The following is a 25,545-nucleotide window of genomic DNA, read 5'->3' as shown; positions in this document are numbered from 1 at the left end:
TATATGCCCTTGACCAGGCTGACCCTCTATCCACTGAGCCAAACCGGTTTCAGTTTCATTTATTTTTTATTTCCTTTATCTTTCTTCCTTTTTGTTCTTGTTAAGAAAATTGGGCATATTAGCACAGCAGGTCCCACTGATAAACAAGACTTAAGTTGGGGAGATAGCTTTCTATCTGCTGGTCTAGTATGTTAACCAGAGATGAGATTTTTTTTAAAAAATGTTTTTATTGCCGAAACCGGTTTGGCTCAGTGGTAGAGCATCGGTCTGCGGACTGAAAGGTCCCGGGTTCAATTCCGGTCAAGGGCATGTACATTGGTTGCGGGCACATCCCCAGTAGGGGATGTGCAAGAGGCAGCTGGTTGATGTTTCTCTTTCATCGACGTTTCTAGCTCTCTATCTCTCTCCCTTCCTCTCTGTAAAAATTCAATAAAATATATATTTTTAAAAATGTTTTTATTGATTATTTATTCTTAAAATATGTTTTTATTGATTTTTGTTGTTTCTTTTAAAAAATATATATCTTTATTGATTTCAGAGAGGAAGGGAGTGAGATAGAAACATCAGAAATGAGAGAGAATCACTGATCAGCCACCTCCTGCATGCCTCCTATGAGGGATTGAGCCCACAACCAAGGTATGTGCCCTTGACCAGAATTGAACCCGTGACTCTTCAATCCACAGGCTGACACTCTATCCATTGAGCCAAACCAGCAAGAGCTGTTGTTTCTTTTTAAAAAATTATTTTTAGAAAGAGAGGAAGAGAGAGGGATAGAAACATTGATAAGAGAGAAACATCATAGATCGGCTTCCTCCTTCATGTCCCCTACTGGGGATCAAGCCCACAACCCAGGCATGTGCCCTGATTGGGAATCTAACTAGCAAACTCTAGGTTCATAGGTCAATGTTTACCTCTAATCCACACTGGCCAGGCCAGAGGTGATATTTAAGCAAGATAGGACATTGTGACATCTTCCTCTAATTTAGGAACATTTTAAGACTGAAGGAATGAAAAGGATAAAAGGAAATTGAGTGATGGCTGTTTTCTTTGTAAAAAGCAAAGGCTCTAGAAAAATGGTTAATGTTGCATTTTGTTATGTATTGTGCTTTGTATATAATAACAATGAAGAATGAGGGTACAGTGTGGCCTGTATGGCTCAATGGTTGGAGTGTCAGCCCGAGGACCAAATGGTCATGGATTCAATTCCACGGCACATACTCAGGTTGCAAGTTTGATCCCTACCACGGTTGGGATGCATGCAGGAAGTAACCAATTGCTGTGTCTCTCTCACATTTGCTCTCTTACTCCCCTCCACTCTCTAAAAATTAGTGGAAAAATATCCTTGAGTGAGAAATAACAACAAAAAAACACAAGTAAGAGTACATAGATGGAGGTCTAAACATGTAACAGGAAAAAGCTGAGTCTGAAATAGGGCTTATGAAGACACTGTGGAAGTCTGAAAGGAAGGAGAGGACAGGAGCAGGAATCAGCTCACAGGGGCATTTTCATGGGTTGTCAGGAGAGTGAGGTCAAAAATGAAAAGCCTATAAAGTTGATCAAGATAAAATGTCAAAATCCCAGGAGTGGATAGGACCTAAACAAGTTATCCTGTCCATTTTCCTGCGTTTAGCTAAACGGGCCTTTTAAAATTTCTCTAGGTATTTAGTTATGAGATATGTAGGTCTTAGAGATTAAAAAAATAGATATTGGAAGTGCTGTGGAAGAAGTGGTTAAGATTTGAGGATTGTGACGAAACCGGTTTGGCTCAGTGGATAGAGCATTGGCCTGTGCGTTCGATTCCAGTCAAGGGCATGTGCCTTGGTTGCGGGCACATCCCCAGTGGGGGAGGGGGGGCTGCGAGAGGCTGATTATTCTCTCTCATTGATGTTTCTAAGTATCCCTCTCTCTTCCTCTCTGTAAAAAAATCAATAAAATATATTTTTAAAAAATTTGAGGATTGTAAAATATAGATAGTATAGATGGACTCTGGAAGTGATTAGTATTGGATAGCTAGGAGGGAGAGCTGACATACTTAGTGAAAACCCTAATGTCCGTGTGAAAACATCCTGGTGGGTCTCCACTGTGAACCCTGTCCTTCATTGTGCAATCCTACTTTTTATCATCAAGTCCAGACTTAGAAAGTGGCATCCTTGAGGACATTTTCTGACTTTATGGTTTGAAGTTTACAGGCTCCTAACTCTGGATGAACTTGGTTGACCAGAGCAAAGGAACGTAGTGTTCAGATAAAGTTTTGTATGTTTTGTTTTTCTCTATCTCATCACTGGAGCCACAATTCTGGTTAAGGACCTGTCTTTTCTTGATGAAGTATGTCCATCTGTAAATCAGCTAAGAATCCTACTGGAGGCTTTGCCTCCCAAAGGCAACAAGATGACAGATAAGCAGACAGACATAAGGAGCAGTGTGATCTCTCAGGTACAGAACTAGTTAATCTTTACTTCAGTCAATGAATCACTTAGCCCTACTCTAGTAGTTTTGGAGAGGAATCCCAAACTATAAGAAACTCTCTCTCCCTTAAGATTATTACAATTTAGCTGGAGAGCTAAAACCAAATAGACACAAAAATTAAAGCCTAATAAATGCTGAATCATGTGGTGGTGATTAGAATCCTATAGAAACTCAGAGGAGAGATATATCAGTAGAAGGTGGGGAAGTAAAGAAATCTTAGAGAAAAGGGAGAGAAAGGACAAGTTTGATAGTAGAAGCAAAGGTAAGAATAAGTGTGGCAAGAGCTATAAAGTGTGGAGTATATATGTTGAGGACCTGGGGAAAATAACATCCCAGTATTTCCTCTGTCCTATATCCCAACTGTTGATCACTGACTTTGCTACGTAAGGAAGTTGGAACCATGGCAGCTACCAGGATAGGGGACTCCTCACAGTTCCATTTTCTATTAAGGTACTTTTCTCCCCTTGGTTTAACTCTGGCCTGAACTGTTAAGACTTTCCTCTCTTGGACACTCAGGTGTAGAAGGCATTGCTGTTTGCCAGAGACATTGGCAGCAAACAGGGGGACAGTAAGGATAAATCCTATTGTTCTCAAACTTCAGTTGAATAATTGTAAGGGTGAATAATTACTGCTTAAAAAAGTCTACAGTGGGGATGGGAATCTGCATTTTTTAACTAGTAACTATGATTCTGTTGCAGTTACTCAGTGGAAACAGACTATCTGTAAGAAACCTTGCCATAAACTAAAGTATAATGGACAATAAAGTGCCAACATATACACAGTGACACACATATAAACATACTGTTTATGTATTCCTGGGCTTATTCATTTTTTAGAATTTATCCTCTCTCATCTATGGCTCATATAAAATTCACATGGCTGTCATCTAAGGAGCAAGCTGTAGACATTTGGTTTTGGCATTTAGTTTTGTCTTCCCAACTAGATTGTAGTCACTTTAATGACAGGAACCCCTCAAACTTTTCTTACTTTCCCACAGTGGTGTGAGAGACCATCTTTTTTCCCCAATTAAAAAAAAAAAAAAGACCCAAACCAGTTTGGCTCAGTGGATAGAGCGTCAGCCTGCGGACTGAAAGGTCCCGGGTTCGGTTCCAGTCAAGGGCATGTACCTTGGTTGTAGATTCAATTCCCGGCTGTGAACAAAGGGAACCAATAGATGTGTCGCTCTTATATCAATGTTTCTTTCCTCACTCTTTCTCTCTTTCCTTCATCCCTTCTTTCTACTCTCACTAAAAAAGAAAAAAAAGAAAAAAAAAGTCAATGGAAAAAATATCCTCATTCCTCCAGTGAGGATTTAAAAAAATAAAAATTAAAAAAATATGTTTTTATTGAATTTCTTAGTGTTGTGAGGTCGAACCCTGGGTTCAAAATAAGACTGGTGATTGATTAAAAAAAGCAGGCAAGGATTTATTGAACTGGCCAGGATGGCTGCAAGAGCACCACACGCAGGGGGCCACACTCACAACCACACTGTTTCAGGTGTAGGCAATCCTTTTAAAGGTCCAAACCACAAAAATTTTCCTTTGTTCTAAATTCTAAATTCTAAAGGCTGGGAACAGCCCGCAGGGTCTACAGTCCAGCTCCATCCCGCCGGACTCCCAGTGCTAGGCAGTGACCTGCTGGACATTGGAATGTGGCCATATCTTGCGATAGCAGATAGTACAGAAGCAGACCTGAGCGGTTAATCTCTAAAGGTTATCTACAGTTTCTATTCCTGAAGCTACTGAGTCAGTGGGAACCAATCTCCTGTGGTTCTGGTCCACAGGCACAGGAAAATTGCCTTAGCCTCCAGGTCTCAATCTGGAAGCTGAGGCAATTACCCTATGTTTAAGCAAGTAAGCGAGTGCCGAAGCCAGAATAGCAGGGTTAAAATTCAAACAGCAGTTTTTACCCAAGTATGGTTGCTACCATATTTCACAGAGAGAGAGAGAAACATCATCAGTTGGCTGCTTACTGCATGTCCCCTACTGGGGATTGAGCCTGCAACCTGGGCATATGCCCTGACCAGGAATTGAACTGTGACCTCTTGGTTCCTTGGTTGATGCTCAACCACTGAGCCATACTGGCCGGGCTTTCCCCCCAGTTTTTAAAAAATAGTTGATGCACAATATTAGAGACCATCTTTAAAACTGGATGATATCTGGAATGTTCAGGATAAATCTGACAACCTTCTTAAAAAACTTGGAAGCCATTTGATATTTGGGACTGTGTATTAGTTTTCCAGGGTTCCCATAATAAAGTACCACAGACTGGGTGGCTTAAACAATAGAAATTTATTTCTTCACAGTTCTGGAGACTGTAAATCAGAAAATCAAGGTGTTTCCAGGGTTGGTTTCTTCCGAAGCTTCTCTCTTTGGATTGTAGATGGCCATCTTCTCCAGCATAAAAGCAACAATTCTGGCAAATGCTTCCTCAATTTGTGATTCACGGATGGTCTTTCCTCTGTGTCTGTGTCCTAGTTTCCTCTCTTTATAAGGACACCAGTCATTTGGAATTAGGGTCTACCCTAATGATCTCATTTTAATTTAACTTCCTCTTAAAGACCCGATCTCTAAATATATTCACCTTCTGAGGTGATGGGGATTAGGACTTCAGCATATGAATTCTGGGACATAATTCATCCCATTATTGCCGTCTAGTTTCAGCTTCTAGAAATGTTCTAGTCCCTTCTCTTCCACTTGTTAGTCTTGTATAGTAAGTTCTCTCCACCCTTTGGCTCTCCTCCTCCGCTTCTTACTGACATAATGGCTTGTGTGGCAAGAACTCATGAGACAGCTCTAAAGAGCCTACAGTAAAGATTGGCAGGTTTTGGCATGCACCACTTTGGAGTTGTTGAAATTTCAGGTGTATTATCTTAAAGACACAGCTCTACCTACTTGTCTTAATATTAGATGGTGATAGATTATTAGATCCTACATGGTCTTGGTATATCCTAAGTCATCTTTCATTTTCTATCATTGCAGCTCTTTTATTAGGCCTTCCCTTGGCTAGTTCTTTAGAGCTCAATTACTTAAAATATTCAGTGAGGACAAAAGCAGGACATGTAATGGCTTGCTGAAATTTCACATAAGGATAGTTTTTGAGGGTAACCTGATTTGGCAGTGCTCCTAAGATGGATAAACAGCAGCAACATTAAGAAGCAATCTTGGGGCCAGATTTCCTATTACTTCATGGGAAAGGCAGATGAAAAAGAAAAGAGGCGACCTCAAGATTTTTAATTATTTCCAAAGTCACTTCCTTCATGCCAGCTTCAGAGACCACTATTAGGGAGAGGTAAAACTTCCCTCTTTCCAGGCTTTTTTTTTTCTTTTCCAGTAAGCCAAGTCAAACATCCTGTTAAACCTGCAATTATCTTTAAGTTCTTATTTCCTTTGTTCAGCTGACATGCATCCAATGACAAACACAGCTATTGTGAAATATGGGTCAGTGCTCTGTGAAGTCTACATCTTCCTAAATTTCTGTTTCTGGTTCCTAATATTTTAAAGTAGGTTGGTAAATTCTTGGAGAAGCCACCATAGTGTTGAGGGCTCCTAAATGAATATTGCTCCTTGTTGGTTAATCCTCCAATCTTCCTGTCTCTTCTTGGCCCAAGAACTTCTGACCTCAGGTGTGTGTTCCTACCCTATGCATTTTTTGCCCTATGGCACAAAACTTCTTGCCAAATCATCCTCTGTACAACTCTTGGCCTTTAGCACAAGCTTGTGTAAGGATCAGAAAAGTACTCTGGGCAGTCATTAAATCCTTGCAAAGGGTTAAACTCACTCCATTCTTCTGAAGTGCAATTTTCTCTTTTCTCCTGTACAATAGTTGTATTATATGTTGGGCCTTCTTTTAGTTCCTATTAGTTTTCAACACAGCCACCAGAAAGCCTGCTATAAATAACGAAAAACTAGAGAAGTTGGTCGGAAAGGTTTGGTGTAACCAGAGTTGGGAGACACACTCAAATTTGAGAAGTCAGGAATTTACTGTCATGTATTTTCCCTGCTCCTGGCAGGCAGAAAAAACTGCGGTCCTTCAGTACACTGCCCTTCTTACTGAGCTTTCTTTACTGAGGCTTGTCCTCACCGCTCTAGGATCCAGCCGCAAAGACTCTTTTGAGGTGGGCTGCTTTGGGTCTGAGGCCGCAAGCCAAGGGAGTCTGGTCATGTTGTTCCAGAATAGGGATTACTTAGCCTGCACTAACTTGCAAACCAGCCTGTGTGATGATCCTGGGCAATACACGATGCATTACCCACCTCTTCAAGTTGTTATAACCGAACCCGGAAAGATCCTCACGGGCCGTACACCAACCGCTCTATTTAGCCTTGCTCCCTTCTGGGCTCCCTTCCCGAGCTACACCCCTGCTGGCCCCAGGCCTTTCTCTCATTTCCCCCCTCCCTTGTCCGCACAGGAGTGGGGAGTGGTCGGCCGGCCCTGGACCGCGCCCCCGCCCCGGGCAGAAAGGGCGGCGAAGGCCCGAACTGGGGCTCCGCGACGGCCCCGGACCCGCCCGCCTCCTAGCCGCTGGGTCCCGAATGGCAGAGCGCGCTCGGACCATCAGCATCGCCTCACGTCGCCCCGCCCCGCGCCGCCTTCCCATTGGCTGTCGCCGGGCGCTCGGACCCGCCGAGCGCCTCTCCGCCGCCCGGAGCGGGGTCAGAGGTGAACGGCCTGGAGTAACCCCGGACATAGTCACCCCACGAGGCCCGCAGGCTGAGGTGGGAGGCGGGGGCGGGGCGGGGCGGGGGCGGGCCGGCTCGCGGGAGGCCCCGCCCCTTCCCCGTGTGCCCGGCCGGTCTGGAGCTGCGCGCCTGTCAGCCATCGCGGTGCTCGCCGCGTCCCTCCCGCCCAGCACTGCCTCCGCGCAGCGGCTCTGGGACGCCGGGCCGCAGACTGGCCGCCGGGAGGTGAGGTGAGGGTGCCCCGGAGCTGGCGATTCATGGCCTGGAGAGGCCGGGGCCCGGGGAGGAGAGGGGCGGTGGCATCAGGGGGCCGCCTCCCATCTTCCGCCCATCCGCACGCGGCCGGCTCCATCCCGCCGGACCCCCAGGGCTAGGCAGCCAGCCCCACCCTCCCCGAAGCTCTGGGGCCTCGGGGTCCCCTCTCTGGAGTCATGGAGGGGCCTGGGGCCTCGGGGTGGGAGCTGAGACCCGGAACTGGGAGGCGTACAGCCCTGGGCCTCTAGGAAGGGGCTGGGATGTGGGCCTGGGGCTCCCCCTAGACCTCGCTCCCGTGCTAGGTCCGGCGGGGTCCGATTCCTTCCTCTGACCACGCTCCGAGGCGACCCTGCGCTGGGGAGACGGTCTAGGCCACGTGGGAGGGGGATGTTGAGGGTTGGGACCAGTTAGAAGACCACTGAAAGTCTTCTAACTCTTGAGAGTGAGGTGCAGGGTGCAGAGACCCTGGCTTCTGTGGTCTCTCTGTGTCTTTGTACGGTGGTGCGAGCCAGGGCCAGGCGAGTTGTTCCTTGCCAGATCTTGCTGCCAGGGTGTATGTTTTCTGTGAGGGACTAGTAAATGTACTTTTCTGTTACTCTCTCCTTCCCATCTGCTATATACTATTGGAGATAGGACGTCGGAAGGTGATGTGAGGCTAATTTCAGAGGAAAATGTGCGTCAGGGACCTGCTCGGGTCAGTGCCAACATTATTTTTGGATTTGGACACAGAAAGTGGACACCCCTGGACACTTAGAATCAGCTCTAAATACCAGGGACTCCAAGCAGGTTTTATAGATTTTATAGAAGCATATGAGAATGTAACTGCTTCAATAGAGGGAATACTTTAATTTCAGATATTTTTGTTTTGGGGTTTAAGTCCAAAATCAAAAGACCCTAGGACTCCCTGATTGATTCCATTTCTACTTAAGCAGTTTTTCAGTAATTTCCCAATGTGTGGAATAAACCTCATAACCTAGTCCTCAGTCTTAGAGGTTGATCCCTTTAATTTCGATTTCTTTTCATTCATTTTTTCCCCCACCAACCCCATGATACAGATTGAGAAACATGCTTACTTTGGTTACATGATTTCTTCTTTCTGGGTGGTAGGACTTATCTGACTTGTCTCTTCTTGGTGGGAGTGCTTTGGATATTTGTGATTGAGAAGTTTTTTTTGTTTTTTTTTTGCTGCCTATTTGGCAAGCACTTTAAGGAAAGTGTTGTGGTCTAATATAGTGATATAGGGCAGGACAGCAGCTGCATTGTCTAGGTAAGTGCCTGTTTGTTACAAAGTAGCAAGTCTCTTCCCATTTTTCTTGACTTAATTTTCTCATTTCTAATGATAAGAGGACTGTTGTGAATCCAAGAATAGTTAACCGATATTGTAAAGTGAGCATATGAAAGATGTCAAAGACAGAGCACTTACTTACAAAGCCGCTTGGCTTTACTTGTGTTGCAGAAGTTTTGTTGTGAATTTACCAGTGCAGAATTGAAATACATCAAGCATAAGTTGAATTGTTTTTAAAACTGGAGGAAGGATTGGGAAGTGATGGCATTTAGTTTATTGAATTTATAGTTCAGATGATGACTAGGTTATGTCAAAGAACTGGCATTGTGAAAGAGCCAGCCTCAGAACTCTCTCTGATATTTACCTCTCTCAAGTGCTGTGAACAGGCTCTGGTGTAGAACATTATGTAAAATTCTACCTTTTCAGTTAGTGATTAGGAAAACATTTTGGCCATCACACAGACTGGTTTAACAGGTCTGGGGCAAGTGTTTTTCTTTATTTAAAATAATTTTTAAAAATATATACCGTATTTTTCGGACCATAAGACGCACTTTTTCCCCCCCCAGAAGTGGGGGGAAAAAGTCCCTGCGTCTTATGGTCCAAATATAGCCTACACATATACTTTAAAAAAAAAGTTTTTTTACTTGCCCGGCTCTGTGTGGTCTCTGTGTGCTTGCCCAGCTCTAAAATGGTTCTAAATGCTGCTGTTTACTTTACAGGGTTGATTACATGTGTTTATGACTGTGATGTTGGGTTTTAATGCACATAAAATATTTTAGGACACTATTTGTTTCAGAATCTTTTTTTCTTCATTTCCCTTCTCTAAAAACTGGTGCGTCTTATGGTCCGGAGCGTCTTATGGTCCGAAAAATACGGTAATATACTAATAGTCGTGGTTGAAGAAAGAAGTAAATTAAAGTGAAAATTGTTGGAATAATACATTGGAATTTAGAATTTCTAATTGGAGGAGTCTTTTTACAATTCAGAAAAAAGGTTATCTAATATGCTCTGAAAGATTAATAATTGTAGAAGCTATGCATCAAGCACTTTTCCAAACCCTTAAAACAACAAGATTATGAAGAAGTGAATGAACACTAAAGACTCATTGGTTGAAAAAGTTTCTTTAAATATGAGGTAACTAACATTTTTTTTCTATTTATTTATTTTTAAAATATATTTTATTGACTTTTTTTTTTTAACAGAGAGGAAGGGAGAGAGATAAAGTTAGAAACATTGATGAGAGAGAAACATTAATTAGCTGCCTCCTGCACACCCCCTACTGGGGATGTGCCTGCAACCAACTTACATGCCGCTGACCCGAAAGGAACCTGGGACCTTTCAGTCCGCAGGCTGATGCTCTATCCACTGAGCCAAACCGGTTTCGGCACATTTTTAAAATTTTTAAAATTTATTTCAGAGAGGAAGGGAGAGGGGGAGAGAGTGTTAGAAACATCAATGATGAGAGAATTATTGATCAGCTGCCTCCTGCACGCCCCCTACTAGGGATCGAGCCTGAAATCTGGGCATGTGCCCTTGACTGGAATCGAACCTGGGACCCTTCAGTTCATAGGCTGATGCTCTATCCACTGAGCCAAACCATCTGGGACAGTAACAAACATTTTTAAAGGAAGTAATCACTGATCTTCTACTCTAACAGATTATTGCTTAACTAGTCTTTTGTTTGTTTCAATAAGTGTACAATTTCATGACTATTCTCTACTTTACTTGAATCTAATGGCTTATGTGAAGATGCTATTAGTTAGGAAACTGACAAATAGTGTTATAAGGACGTTGCACTTAACACAAGTAATATGAATCTGATTGATACATTATAGGTTCTTATGAGTTCAACCAGTCAATCTTAGTATGTGTGCTCTAATGATACAGTTGTCTTACCCATTTTTTATTTATTCAAGTTATCATAAAGCCATCTAGTCTTGGAATGTTTAAGCAAGTGAAAAGTGGCTTCAACAACAGCACTGTTAAGTGTCTCACCCAAAGGTTGGTGGCCCCAACTGGTTTGGCCTTCCAATGATGTTATTTGGGACTTAGGCTCATTTCATTGTTTTGGAATGCCATATTCACTCCTTTATATAAGAAAACCACAGTAATGTTTACCATCACATGACAATAGGAATTAAAATTGTTTGGCAATACTAGTGATCTTCCCAGAGAGAATAAGTTTGTATAAATGATTTTCATTTTCAAAATAAAACAAAATGAGTTTATGAAGTTAAGTTTGAAAAGCAGACTCAGTTTTGGAGAATCTTTTTCTGGAAATGTAAGGTTTCATTTATGTATATTTGGCTATCTCCAAAGACAGAAATAGAGAGTATGCTCATTAATGAAGTTCCTAAAACTTACTCTCTGTTTTTATAGAAAGCTTTCAAATCTGTCCTTAGTCATAGAAGTTGGCTCACATGTATATGTATGTATTTATACACATACCAAATTGGAATAGTAGGTTGATAGGAGCTTGATTAGTTTTCAGGTTTAATAAGAGTAATATCAGTAGACTAGCACCAGGAGGATTCATAGCTGGTTTGTGTTTTGTGTGTCAACATTTAGTGGTATTCTTGGCCCTGACAAGGCAAGTTACTTAATTTCCCTTTGGTTCCAACTTATAAAATCCAAGAATTTAGTGGAACTTTTAGTATTGGAGTGTACCTTGGGAATTTTATAGTCCGATTTTCCAGTTAATATGAGAATATTTTATCTTATAGTCCTATTGAAATTCCAGCTATACGCAGTCCATCATCTGGGGCAACTAATTTTTGAGTGTTTGTCATTATTTTCAACTCAAAACTATCTCTTTAAAATGACACAAGATGTTGTAACTCCAAGAGGACTAGGAATTGCTGCTTTAACTTGTAAATGTTTCCTCTATATCTCTGCCAGGTAACATAAAGTACAATCCAGAGAACTGGGGGGCAGCAACAAAAATGTGTTTTCAAAGAAGAAATTTTTATCTTGAGACTGTTTAGAAGGTAGCTGACACATCTGAACTGTGGCTCCAGCTTTTCTAAATACTGTTGTTCTATGAAGTAAGATTATAAGGGGAAATTGATTCATAATTCCAAAGCTTTTTGAATTCACCAAATGGCTTTTTACCTGGAAGCATCTAAATGTTTCTAGGTAATAATATTTTAAATAAACCCGCTTTTCATGTCTCCTAGTTTTGTAACTCAAATGTTAACTGGAATTCCTATGAAACGGCCTGTAGAAGGCTAGTTTTTACACAACATTGAAAGGTGTTATTGGTGGTAGATCTAAAACGATTGGAAGAGAGAACTTTTTCCAGCTTCATTGAGGAGATAACAGATTTAGTTACGTATATTAAATAAGGGAATGACATGCTCATTGTCTACTTAAATGCTCAGGCAGATAGGAGATAAAGGATCAGAGTGGCTTGGAATTGAGTAAAACTTTTTTTATATATACTTTTTTTTTTTATTGATTTTAGAGAGGAAAGAAGAGGGAGATATAGAAACACCAGTGATGAAGGAGAATCATCAATCAGCTGTCTCCTGCACAACCCCGTCTGGGGATAGAGTCCAACACTTGGGCATGTGTCCTGATCTGGAATTGAACCATGATCTACTGGTTCATGGGTCGAGGCTCAACCACTGAGCTTTACTGGCTGGGCTGCGTAAAACTTTCTCTTAACATATTTAAAATCTTTAGTGGCTAACACATAAGTGATACATGCACATAGTTCAAAATTTTAAACATATAAGAGAGAGAAAACAAATGTAATAAAAGCAATTTGGTCTTGCAGCCATCCAATACCCTTCACCAGAGATAAGCAGTGTAATTAATTCATTATAATTTCTTAATAGTAATGATCAGATATACTTATTTAAATGTATTTATTTTTAAATAGATGTTTTATTCATATTCAAACAAATGTTCCCCACTCTGCTAATTTTTTAAATATAAATTATGCATACGTTACATACTGTTTTTCACCTTTGGTTTCTTCACCTAATGTAACTATTTTTAACTGGTGTGCTGCAAGCATTTTTAAAACATGTAATACCTAACTGTTTAGTCAGGGGCACTGACCTCCTTTCCCTTAGATTATCAAATTAAAAAATGACAACAGCCAACACAATGGCCATCCAGTGTGAATGAATCAAAATTATACCCAGCTCAAACTACATAATTGGGTAAATCTTAATTTCCCAATTAACGTACCTACACTGTCCCCAGTCTTGTTGCTTGTCATTCAGGGTTTTCTCTTAGAAGCTCTGGATTTCCCTATCTGTGTAATAGGTTCTGTCCTTATGTTTTCTTCACCCCAAACCAGTGGAACTATGTCAGTCAACTGTGAAACTTAATATTCAAATCTCTGGGTCTCTAGCAGCAATTCTGATTCTCAGTTGATCTGGGGTGGAGTTTAGACATACTGTATGTTTTTTAAAAGTTTGACAGGTGATTGTTATAAATAGTCAAATTTGAGAATTTCTACCTTGGGTACGGTTAAATTGTTGGGCCTAGAAGGAAATCCTGGATTTGGGAAGAAAATAGAGATTCTTTGGTCTCTTAGAATTTAGGGACTTAATGTAATAGGAGATCTGTCTTCTCCCTTTCTTTGTGGATGGGGATAGCCATTTTATTGATTTTTAGAGAGACGGGGAGAGCAACATCAATTGGTTGCCTCCTATACACACCCTAACCATGGATTGAACTAGTAATCTAGGTATACTACCCTGTTTCCCCGAAAATAAGACAGTGCCTTATATTAATTTTTCTCCCAAAGTTGCGCTAGGTTTTATTTTCAGGGGATGTCTTATCTTTCCATGCGCTAGGTCTTATTTTCAGAGGATGTCTTATTTTCGGGGAAACATGGTAGTATATCCTGACTGGAAATTGTACTGGCATGGGACATCGCTCCTACCAAGTGAGCCATACTGAGCAAGGCGGGTATAGCCATTTGGAAACATAATCATTGCCTGACTGGGTTGTACCGAATCTAGTGGTTTTCTTCTTTTTTGATGAAATACTAGAAATCATAGAGTTGAAATGTGTTCATCTAACTATACATGGAAGAGGCACATTGTGAAATTATAACATTGGATTATTGTTTAATACTTTCATGAGTAAAAAGTCTTTGAGCGTATAATGTTTTTGATTCACAGATTTGATTCACAAATAGTAAACAACTAAACTTTATGCTTCAAGTTCAATAATAGATTTGACCAGAAAATCATACTTTGAGTATTGTTACATTATATTATGCTGAACAAAAGTTTTTGATAAAATTTGAATTTCTTTTAAAAAATAATTCAAATATCTCTCCCTTTTTTTTTTTTTTTTTTTAGTTCTTTTTGGAAGTGGATATCTGCTCAGACAGTGAGAATTATAAGAGGTCAGTTACAAATAATGCTCCTTCAGTGTCATAAAAATTTTATGTTCATGTGCTAAAATATTAACCTGTAGGCTTTTATGTTAAAAATTGCCTTCCACAAAAGAATATACGCAGTTTTAGGGAGGATAACTTGAGTGAACAAGACTGACAGTGATAGTATGCCACCACCTTTTCTCTTTCTTTCAGGGTTAGAATCAATGGAAGTGGGACGAGCTGTAGAGTATCTTTTAGAGTGTCTGGACAGCTACTCAGTGATTTTCCATACATGATCTCTCTGCTCATGGTTTGTAGGCTTGTGCCTGGGCATACCATTCAGTAGAGTTGCTGGTTGGTGGAAAGGTCTTTAGCTGTTGACACTGGGATGCTTCCAATTTTTGCAACCCTTTAGGGAAGGCTGCCTTCATGTTCTTAGCCAGGAAAGAAAAATTTGAAGTTAACTGTTTAGAGCCTTTCATTTATTAGTCAGTCCCTTTTCTTCTATGGAATCAGAAAAAATATTTTATTGATTTTTTACAGAGAGGAAGGGAGAGGGATAGAGAGCCAGAAACATCGATCAGCTGCCTCCTGCGCACTCCCCACTGGGGATGTGCCCGCAACCAATGTGCCCTTGACTGGAATCGAACCTGGAACCTTTCAGTCCGCAGGCCAATGCTCTATCCACTGAGCCAAACTGGTTTCGGCGAGAAATGCTTCTAATTAATTTTATTTTTTAGTCTAGTCACCTAATTTTGGACAGGCTATAATGTAGAATTTGTCTCTGAATACCTTACTTATTTCTCTTGTGAAGAAAGCAGCTATTATTTTCTGTTAGCCGAAAGAGAGGTTTTTTAAAGAAATCTATTGTTCTTAAACTTGATTACGAACTGCTCTAAAATGTGAAAGGTAGTCTTTTTGCTGCTATACTCTCTGATGTTTGGAGTGGTCATCTATTAGAACTTCTTCCTCCCTTTCTTCTTCTCTCTCCCTAATCCCCTTTTTAAATGATTTGGTCTTCTTTTAATATTCTGGAAGTGAACCCTTTATAAAATGTGGAGACATTAAACAAAAAATTTTTTGAGGAAACAATATTCCAAGGGAGCAATGTATAGAAAATTTAAATGTCAAGTTTGCATGATATTTTTATATTTGATTCTAGTTTTAAACATAAAAGTTAGCTTAAGTAATCTCCAACTCACTTTTAATAAATGTCTGTAGGTATTTTTTAGTATTCCTGGCAATTTATTATTACTGCTTTATTCTTCTAGCACAGTGGTTCTCAAATTTAGGACTTATAGGTTCTGACACAGTCAGTATGTCTGCGGTAGGGCCCAAAATTTGTACTCTTTAAAAAAAAAAATTTTTTTTTATTGATTTTTTATAGAGAGAAAGGGAGAGGAATAGAGAGTTAGAAACATCAATGAGAGAGAAACATTGATCAGCTGCTTCCTGCACACCCCCTACTGGGGATGTGCCCACAACCAATGTGCCCTTGACTGGAATCGAACCCGGACCCTTCAGTGTGCAGGCCTACGCTCTATCCACCAAGCCAAACCGGTTAGGGCAGGAATTTGTACTCTTAATGGATTCCCAGGTAATACTGCTCCTGGTCTAGAAACCACACTTTGAGAGCCACTCTTCTAGCATTACAAATACATTTTTATCTTTATAAAATGAACAAGCTCTGATTCACAAATTGCATAAAAATAATGGAGCATGTGTAATTTTAACATGTTTAGTGGTGATTCCTGAGCATTTTAAAATCTTGATGTTTTTCTAATGTCAAAGAACACTGTTCTTTTATGCCTCAAAGTGATTTATAGCATATGAAATTTATTAATAAATTTCTTATTACCTGTTGACATATCAACTCTTAGAGCATCTCAAAATCAGGATTGGGAATCATTATTCTCTGAATTAAAATTGTAGGTTATGCTACAAGCTGTTTAATACTAAGTTGATGTGTAGTTTTAAAGTGTTTTTAATAGGGATTTTGGAATGACAATAAATATCATTTTATTTAGTTTAGTCTTTATTATAGTGGACTTAGAACTATGTTTTGGTCTTTGTTAATTAGTTTTTAGGATTGGCAGTATTTAATCCTAACTACCCTGTTTCCCTGAAAATAAGACAGTATCTTATATTAATTTTTTCTCCCAAAGGTGCACTAGGTCTTATTTTCAGGTGATGTCTTATCTTTCCATGCGCTAGGTCTTATTTTTGGAGGATGTCTTATTTTCGGGGAAACACGGTAGTAAGGCCCTGTATCTGGAAAACATATACTTAATTGAAATGACACCTCCATTATTTTAATTGTAGATTTAAATTTGATATTAGATTCACTTTCTCCCTATCACTGTCAGCACATTAGAGCCAAAAGCAGACATTTTTGGTGTGAATTTTTGACAGATGTAATTTAAGAAAACTCTCATGGAGACAAGTAAAGATTTTTTTAATAAAAAAAATGCCCATCTGGAATTTGCTTTAAAATAAACTGTATGTGTGTCCATGTATGTAGAATATCTATTCACTATTTAGTATGTGTACATTTAAAAAATATATATATTTTATTGATTTTTTTGCAGAGAGGAAGGGAGAGAGATAGAGAGCTAGAAACGCCAATGAGAGAGAAACATCAACCAGCTGCCTCTTGCACACCCCCTACCGGGGATGTACCCGCAACCAACATACATGCCCCTGACCGAAATCGAACCTGGGACCTTTCAGTCCACAGACTGACGCTCTACCACTGAGCCAAACCGGTTTCGGCAGTATGTGTACATTTATATGTAAACAGTTTATGAATATATTTATACATAAATGCACTTATATAAAGTTTATAGTCTCTTATAGTGTAGTGTTTGGAACTAGGTAGTAGTTATGTAGTTTACTGTAAACACTAGGGTTTTTTATTGTTTAAAATTTTTTTATTTTTTATTTATTTGTTTATTTATTAAAAATATATTTTATAGATTTTGTACAGAGAGGAAGGGAGATAGTTAGAAACATCGATGAGAGAGAGTCATCGATCAGCTGCCTCTTGCACACCCCCTACTGGGGATATGCCCGCAACCAAGGTACATGCCCTCGTCTGGAATCAAACCCCGAGCCCTTCAGCCCCCAAGTCGATGCTCTATCCATTGAGAAAAAACGGTTTCTGCTTATTTTTTATTTTACAAAGAGAGGAAGGGAGGGCTGGGAGAGAGAAACTTTGATAGGCTGCCCATGGCATGTGCCCTACTGGAAATTGAGCCTGCAACCCTGGCATGTGCCCTGATTGGGAATTGAACTGTCGACCTCTCAGTGCATGAGATAATGCTTAACCAATTGAGCCACACCGGCCAGAGCTAAACACCAAGTTTTCAATGAACACCACTCTTCCAAAATCCTTACCACATTCTCCCCAGTACTAATAACTGAAATTACAATATACAAACAAGTAGCTTTCACCTATTGGAAAGGTTTCTGATTATCTCTTGGACATCATCAAATTGATAGAGATTGGGATTGACTTATATATTTTTTGAAAATAATTTCTTGCGGAAACGGAAATTTGTTTTAATTTTTTAGGCAGAGTTACCATGATATAGATTTTCTTCCCTTGTAGAAAACAAAAGCCCTGAAATAGAATAGCTAAGGAAACAAATTCTCAAACTCTGCCTTGCTTCCAAGTGCAAGCTGTGGTGTACTAGGTTTAACCTGTAGCTATCTTTAGATATAGGTTATTATCTATAACCTGCTTTTTTTTTTCACTCTTCATTTTCTCCATAGCTCTGAGATCTCACTTTGAAGAAATAATGGATGAGCCATCCCCCTTGGCCAAACCCCTGGAGCTGAACCAGCATTCCCGATTCATAATCGGTTCTGTGTCTGAAGATAACTCGGAGGATGAGATCAGCAATCTGGTGAAGCTGGATCTACTGGAGGAGAAGGAGGGCTCTCTGTCACCCGCTTCTGTCAGCTCGGATACGCTCTCTGATGTGGGGATCTCTAGCCTACAGGATGGCTTAGCCTTACATGTAAGGTAAGAAAGAAGTTTAATGTTTTGCCCATTTAATCTGTCCTGCTTTCACTGAGTTTATTCTGAAAAGAGTAAGAATAATTTTATCCAAGATTGCTTCTTCTTTTCCTATGTCACTGGTCTTAAAGCTTTGATGAGTAAGTGGAAAACGATGTACTTTGTCTAGAATATAGTTTTTGAAAGTATCTTTTCCTAAACATTCCTCTCAACTTTTTCTGGTTCTTTTTCCATACTAGGTCTTTTACTGAGACCTGGAGAATGAGAGTTATGTTGAGGAGTTTCAGTCTCTGTATTACTTTGACTACAATTGTTGTAACTATCTTGGTGATTGACAGGACTTTTGCAAGGGTGGGAAAATTTGTAGTAATACCTCTTTGAACTACTTTATTATATCAGGAAGTATATTCTATTTCTGACAGGGCCAGTACTCAATAAAGAGCTATAGTAGGAACAAGGGATTGTAAAAGAGCTCTTCTTTTGTTCTAGAAATGCAATTTCCTTTATGTAATTGAGAATATCAGTAAATAGTAACTCTGGATTATTCTTATTTGTTGATGTTTGATTATACAACTAGTGTGTGATATACTAACCTTTGGTCATTTGCTTTGCATTTCTTGGATTAAAGTTATGGATTAGTGGTTCTTGGTTTTCACTGTACATCAGAATCATTTGGGGAGCCTTAAGAAATGAACCCCATCACTGCTGATTCTGATTCATTTGATAAAAGCTTGCTTTGAGCTGGGGCAATTTCTTTTAAAGCTCTTCAGATAATTCTAATATACAGCCAGGATTTATATTATATGTCTAGCCTAGATAAACGTAAGTTTGGGTGGGTATTGCTGTTGTTATTATCTTTATGCTTCTATTATTAATGGATTATAAAGTAATTCAACTCCTTTTTTATATACTCAAGATATACCCTCTGTACTTAACAGATTCCTAAAACTGTAATGAACCAGAGATAACTTAGTCTAATTACTTTGCTTAAATAGATGAGACAACTGAGGTCCAAAAGGGGAAATACCTTGCTTAAGGGGTCAGGTCTGTTTTTATGTAAACATCTTTAATAGGTTTTTATTGCTTTTAGAGAGAGAGGAAGGGAAAGGGATAGAGAGATAGAAACATTAATGATGAGAGATTGGCTGCCTTCTGCATGCCCCCAACTGGGGATCAAGCCTGCAACCTGGTCATGTATCCTGACCGGGAAGAGATCTAGTGACCTTCCAGTTCATGGATCAGCGTTCAACCACTGATCCACATCACCAGTTGGGCTAATACTGGTGGTTGTGTCTTATGGGACTACTTGCTTTTAGAGGACGGAGGACCAGTGATTTGAAACCTACAATGGATAATCACACACCACCAAAAATTGTTCTCAAAATGTTATAGTGTCCTGTTGAGAAAGAATGGGTTAAATTTAAATTCTAGCCCTGGCTGGCATTTCTCAGTGGTTAGAGCATTGTTCCATCCACCAAAGGGTCTTGGGTTTGATTCCTAGTCAAGAGCATGTACCTGGGTTGCAGGTTCAATCCCTGGCCCCAGTTGGGGCCTGTGTCTCTCACATTGATGTATTTTCCTCTCTCTCACCCCTCTTCTACTCTCTAAAAATCAGTGGAGCCCCAGCTGGTTTGGTTCAGTGGATAGAGCATTGGTCTGTGGACTGAAGGATCCCTGGTTGAATTCTGGTCAGGGGCACATACCTGGGTTGTAGGCTCAATCCTTCTTGGGGGACATGCAGGAGGCAGCCAATCAGTGGTTCTCTTTCATCATTGATGTTTTTATCTCTCTCTCCCTCTCCCTTCTCCAAAATCAATAAAAATATATTTAAAAAAAAATCAGTGGACAAAAAAGAGTAACCAAAAATTTAAATTCATAAAGCTATACAGCACCTTAAAAATTTTGTCTACTATGAGATCATGTCAAACAGAATATCCTTTGTTGGATTTGGAAATTGTGAGTTTGGCAATGGTAAGATAGATACCATTATAGGAAATTCAGCTGATGATATTACAAGGCAGTTTATAGTTGCCAAGTCATTTCCAAAGTTGGTGGCTCTTATTGCAAAGACTGTGTGATCAGTGGTATGTGTGCCTGAGAATTTGTTTGCATGCCCTACTATTGCAAAACTCATTCCCATGGCTTGTGGAGGAGCTATGGATTGAAGTGTGATCAGCATCCTGTGTAGGAGATAGTGCCACTTCCCACTCACTTCTTAGCTAGCTAATGTTCCAGTATAAAACAAAGTTATTTTTTTTTTTTAATTTTAAAAAAAATCTTTTCCTTCAGCTAAGACAGGAGATGATTTATTGTGCACGTTACATTCAGCCACAACTGAGAACAGAACCAGTCCAGAATGTCTCGGGTCCAGGGCAAAAATCCAAAAGACTTTTTGTTAAGAGCAGGATGGGTCTCTCAAAAGATGGCCGCAGCATTCAGATGGCCCATGGAGACGTTCTAGAGTCAGCAGGCATGCAATCCGACAGCTTGGACTGGCCCCCTGACCTCTGGCTTCCCTCTTCTGTTCATGTGGCTTTCCCGGGTGCACAAGCTTGTGGTTTACTTGGACCTCTGCCTCATCTTTCTTCTTTGCGCTTCAGCCTGTGCATTTGTTTCTTCCTCCACTTGGCTCTCATGGTGCAGAGGTTTCTAAGAAGATGGTGCCAAGGCCGAGAGCAAACAAAATTATTTCTTAAATCATTTGTGAATATGGTGTCCTTGGGGTAATTTAAATTGAGTCAAATTTATTTGACGTTAGCAAGAACTCTGTTCTGACATCTGCCACCAATTAGCTATGCCACCATACCAATTCATAGTATCTCTTTGGACTCATTTTCCTCATTTATGAAAATGAGGATATTGGTTCAGGTATTCCTTTTCATTCTTTGAACCCAAAGTTAACTAGAGACTGGTTCAGCTTCCTGAGTGAGTAGCCTAATCCTTCACAGATGATATTGATGAAAGGGACAGGTACATTCCTAAGGCATGGTAACTGGAGGTAACCTAAAACCAAGTGAAGTGATTGCCATTGTATAGGACAAGAGTGGGCCTCTCCAGTTTATGGTTTGGTTTTAGATGAGAAATGAGCAGTCTATGAGAATGATGGATAGACTGGAATATCTATCTTGTCTTTTCCAGAGATAGTGATGACTTGCATCACATATTTTCTAGAGTACCCTTGAAAGATTGGATGAATCACTTTCTAAGCTTTATGGCCCAAACGTTAGAAAACTAGAGGCCTGGTACATGGATTCGTGCACATTGAAAGGAAATTAATTAGAAGAAATATTTTAATATCACTATTTTCTCTTTCTGTGTAATAGAAGTGTCAACCAAATTCACTATTGATAATGACAAATTGAAACACATAGGTGCAGTTGGTGCCATTGAGAGTTTTATATGTATCGCACATGCACGAGTCAACTTAGCCTTTTATATATATATATATATATATATATATATATATATATATATATATATGATAAACTTGCTTAATTAGACCTGCTTTCTGATTTAGCTAAACATTTTCCAGCCCTGTGAAGCACCCCAACTTCTCTTTCAGGTAATTGTTAGCAACACAGCAGTAAATATCAACAAGAAGCAGATTATTATTGTAGATCACGCATGGAGAACAAAGTATAAAATATTTAACTGCAGCAGTGTTTGACTATATTCTGCGCAGTGAGAAAACGTGAAGTCATTTTCAAGTTCCACTATTTCTTACTTATTTTTAGTCAGGTCGAGTTTTTAAACTTTCTAAATCTCTGTTTTCCAGCTAATGAAAAGAAAATAGGGTCTGACTCCTGTGAAGGTCAAATGAGATGAGGCACATGAAAATGCTTCACAAGCCGAAACCGGTTTGGCTCAGTGGATAGAGCGTCAGCCTGTAGACTCAAGTGTCCCGGGTTCGATTCCGGTCAAGGGCTTGTATCTTGGTTGTGGGCACATCCCCGGTAGGGGGTGTGCAGGAGGCGGCTGATCGATGTTTCTCTCTCATCGATGTTTCTGACTTTCTATCCTTCTCCCTTCTTCTCTGTAAAATATATTTAAAAAAAAAAGAAAAAGAAAATGCTTCACAAACATTTGGTTAAAGTGTAAAATGTTTGCACTTGGCTATAAAGTAAGTTGTTTTCCTGGGCTGAAGAAACTGTAAAGAGGCTAGTTGCTTGGAAGAGGAAGGGTGTCACTCTGGGGTGGTGGGAGGGCCTGTGTCCCACTTGGGGGAAACCAAGTGTTGGTTTGTTGGTGCCAGGTCCATGATGCTGGCCAGTGAACATCATGGTAGCTCCTACATTGAGTGTCTGCCCCCTGGTGGTCAGTGCATGTAGCTACCAGTTGGAGGGACACAGCCTTTTATATATATAGATAAATATATATATATATATAGATATATATAACCAAGAAAGTTATAGGTTGGTAGGAATATACATTATATATTCCTCATTGTAGACAACTATGCTTTTTTATTTGTATATAAGATCAGATAGGTTGATATATTTCTGAAACTTATTATTGATATTTAATTGAACATTTGAGAAGAAAGACCATTTAAGACTGAGTGTAGGCATCTTAATTTTGATAACTAATGTATAATTTGATGGCATATAATAGAACCATCTAGTTGTATGGGTATTGACATTTGCCCCTTGTGGAATACCACTTGAGGTCAGATTGTTCTGCATGCTTACAATGCAGTCTAAATTTACATCAACCTACGCTATCCACCAAACAAAGATTGTAATCAGTTTAGTCAACAAGTATGCTGAATTTCTGGTTTAGAGCCAGTTGGAATCACATTAGCCCCACAATTGGATCTTCTACCTCTAGGGTATGTGATTTCTTTGAAACTTGTTTTATCTTATAATTCATGTTATGGTATTTGAAATTTCATCTCAGTTTTCTCTTAAACGTCTTAAAAATATATACTCAAAATATCAAGTGGCCAACATTTTATGTTTAGCAAGCATCTTAGATTAATGACTTAATTGGAAAACAATCAGTAATTGCTGTTATTTGTATATATGTAATTACAGAATACAATTTCTGTCTCTGGGTTTAAAGCAAGTGGTTGCTATTTTGGAAGGAGAGAGTGATTAAGTTCATTCAGAAAAGGCTCCTTGAAGGTGAGGTTTATCTCTTTTCTGGTCTAGAAAGAAAAGTACTTTGCTTTTTCATATTTCCTAAAATTTGTGGTCAATAAAAAAATCATATAGAATTGTATTATAGACCTTCATTCACAGGAAATAATGATGAGGTTAGATTCTGAGAGAATCTAGGAGTACTTTCATCGCTTGCTGCCAATGGGTCAAGAGGGAAGTTAAGAGGACAAGAGTAGTGACATGATTTGATCAAAAGCTAAAAGGACAGAGCTTTTTAGTTTTAACTGTATATGTTTGTGTTTGACCTAGAAAGAAATAAGGATTTTCTTCTCTTTTTAGTCTCTTACTTTAAACTCCTGAGTTTGAAGCAATTTCATTTAAATCTAGTGATGGAGGTAAAATTAAATAAGAGGTAAAATAAAAAAAAAAAGCTTTTGGAAAAGTAAAATGTGCTATACTAGTATAATATGATATTCATTTTGGAGGAGTCCTTTTTGTGAGGTAAAAATTGTTAACTGTAAAAACCTCTTTAAGTCTTTTGCAAATTAGAGATTTAAAACTTAGAAATTTAGATTTGAAAAACTTTTGATTACAGCAAACATTGTTAGTGTTATAATTCAGATGTCAATGTAAGAAATATGAGAGAATTTTTATGAGTTTATTTGCGCTAAACCTGACAATAATTGCTAGGAAGCAAGATCTGAAATGATCTAATGAATGACAGTTGCACAATTAAAAAAATGCATTTGAAATTAAGGAGGGAAGTAAGGAAGACTACATGAGAAGGATGGGAGGAAGCAGTGTGTGTGTGTGTGTGTGTGTGTGTGTGTATTTTGAATTAAAGGATCCTTAACAAGAATATGTATTTTCATGAGGGTGATTATATTTATTTCAAAGGTGTATGAACCTAGATGCACAGAAACAATGGACAGGGCTTGTTTAAGGCAAAAATAAACCTTTTATTAAAAAAAGTTATATGCCTGGGGCATGACTTTGCCCATTTAGGAATTTATGGTCAGATCACCCAAAGAAGTCACTTTCCGTAGAAACCCTTTTTCATCCACAAGAATAACCATTATTGAGAGGGCAGGAAATTTCATTTTCCCATCCTATCTTTTGGCTCATCTCTTCCAAGCTTTAATATGGGGGATATATATATATATATATATATATATATATATATATATATATATATATATAAAAAAAGGTTAATATGCAGTGTCCTCTGGGGAGTTCGAAAGGGAGACCTGGAGTTCATTCACTTGCATTGAGGTGCATTGACCACCAGGGGGCACCATGGAATGAAGGCAGGCCCTGGCAAGTAGTCAGAAGGCTCTGGATCGGCCCTGATTGCTGGCCAGGCCTAAGGGCCTTACCCATTTACGAATTTCATGCACTGGACCTCTAGTTAATCAAACTGACTCTAGGTTTGAGATTATATTTTGGCTTTGCTTATTGGTTGGCCTGTGAGAGTGTTCTGATGTTTTGACTTTCTTAGCATTTCTCATTTAGCCTCCTTGATCTTTTGCTCCCCAAATATTTTACTCTCAATGCTCCTTCCTTGATATTCTGAAGTTCCCAGTTGCCTCAGAAGTGAGTAGGTCATTATGAGATCTGCGACTTAGTATTCTTGCTGAGAGCAATAGTTTTTTCTACCTCCTACCCACTCCTTTCCATTCATAAAACAAGAGCTGTCTGGGTATATATTACAGTCTGCAGAGTTGATTCTGTAATCCTACCTGATTTTCTTTTCCTTTTAAAAAATATATTTTATTGATTTTTTTACACAGAGGAAGGGAGAGGAATAGAGAGTTAGAAACATCGATGAGAGAGAAACATCTATCAGCTGCCTCCTGCACACCCCTACTGGGGATGTGCCCACAACCAAAGTACATGCCCTTGACCAGAATTAAACCCGGGACCTTTCAGTCCGCAGGCCGACACTCTATCCTAGGGGTGTCGAACTCAATCAGAGAAGGGGCCAAAATCTAAAATCCAGCCTAAATCGCGGGCCGAATGGTTTACTGAACAGTCATAAACTGTCATTGTGATGGAAACGCAGCGGAGTGCAGTGATGACAGCGCCGTGCGGGCCTCATTGCAAGGCCTGGCGGGACGGATTTGGCCCGCGGGCCTTGTGTTTGACACATGTGCTCTATCCACTGAGCCAAATCGGTTTCAGCCCTACCTATTGTAATTTTCTAAATGAAATTATGATTGTTGTAAATAGGGCTCAGGACAGTTGCTTGACAGTGTTTATTTTATGTAATGCTGTTTCCTGCTCTTTTTTTTCTTCCTATTAACATAAATTTACAAGTGGTTTGCTACTTAAATTTTTAAAAACTATTAGATATATAGAAAAGTTGGAGATCCAAAAAGTATTGTTGTGCCCGTCAA

General features: G+C 39.5%; 1 protein-coding gene across 12 annotated transcripts in view; it reads left to right on the top strand.

The window, feature by feature from the left end:
* The window catches only part of ACACA (acetyl-CoA carboxylase alpha), a 248,575-nt gene that overhangs the window by 32,799 nt on the left and 190,231 nt on the right, over window positions 1-25,545 (top strand). For 4 of the 12 annotated variants that reach the window (XM_036451660.2, XM_045586414.1, XM_045586415.1 and 1 more), the window contains 2 exons: window positions 14,010-14,056; window positions 17,804-18,056. In XM_036451660.2, coding sequence (XP_036307553.1) covers window positions 14,010-14,056; window positions 17,804-18,056 — 300 coding nt within the window. Of the gene's footprint in view, window positions 1-7,224; window positions 7,376-7,909; window positions 8,095-14,009; window positions 14,057-17,803; window positions 18,057-25,545 lie in introns of those variants that run through there. The other 8 variants (XM_045586413.1, XM_045586412.1, XM_045586411.1 and 5 more) reach the window with 5 other exon arrangements.

Source organism: Pipistrellus kuhlii, unplaced genomic scaffold, assembly GCF_014108245.1.
Source record: "Pipistrellus kuhlii isolate mPipKuh1 unplaced genomic scaffold, mPipKuh1.p scaffold_m20_p_22, whole genome shotgun sequence".
NCBI classification, from domain to species: domain Eukaryota; kingdom Metazoa; phylum Chordata; class Mammalia; order Chiroptera; family Vespertilionidae; genus Pipistrellus; species Pipistrellus kuhlii.
Note: the sequence above shows the minus strand (reverse complement) of the source record. Positions and strands in the feature narration are given on the sequence as shown.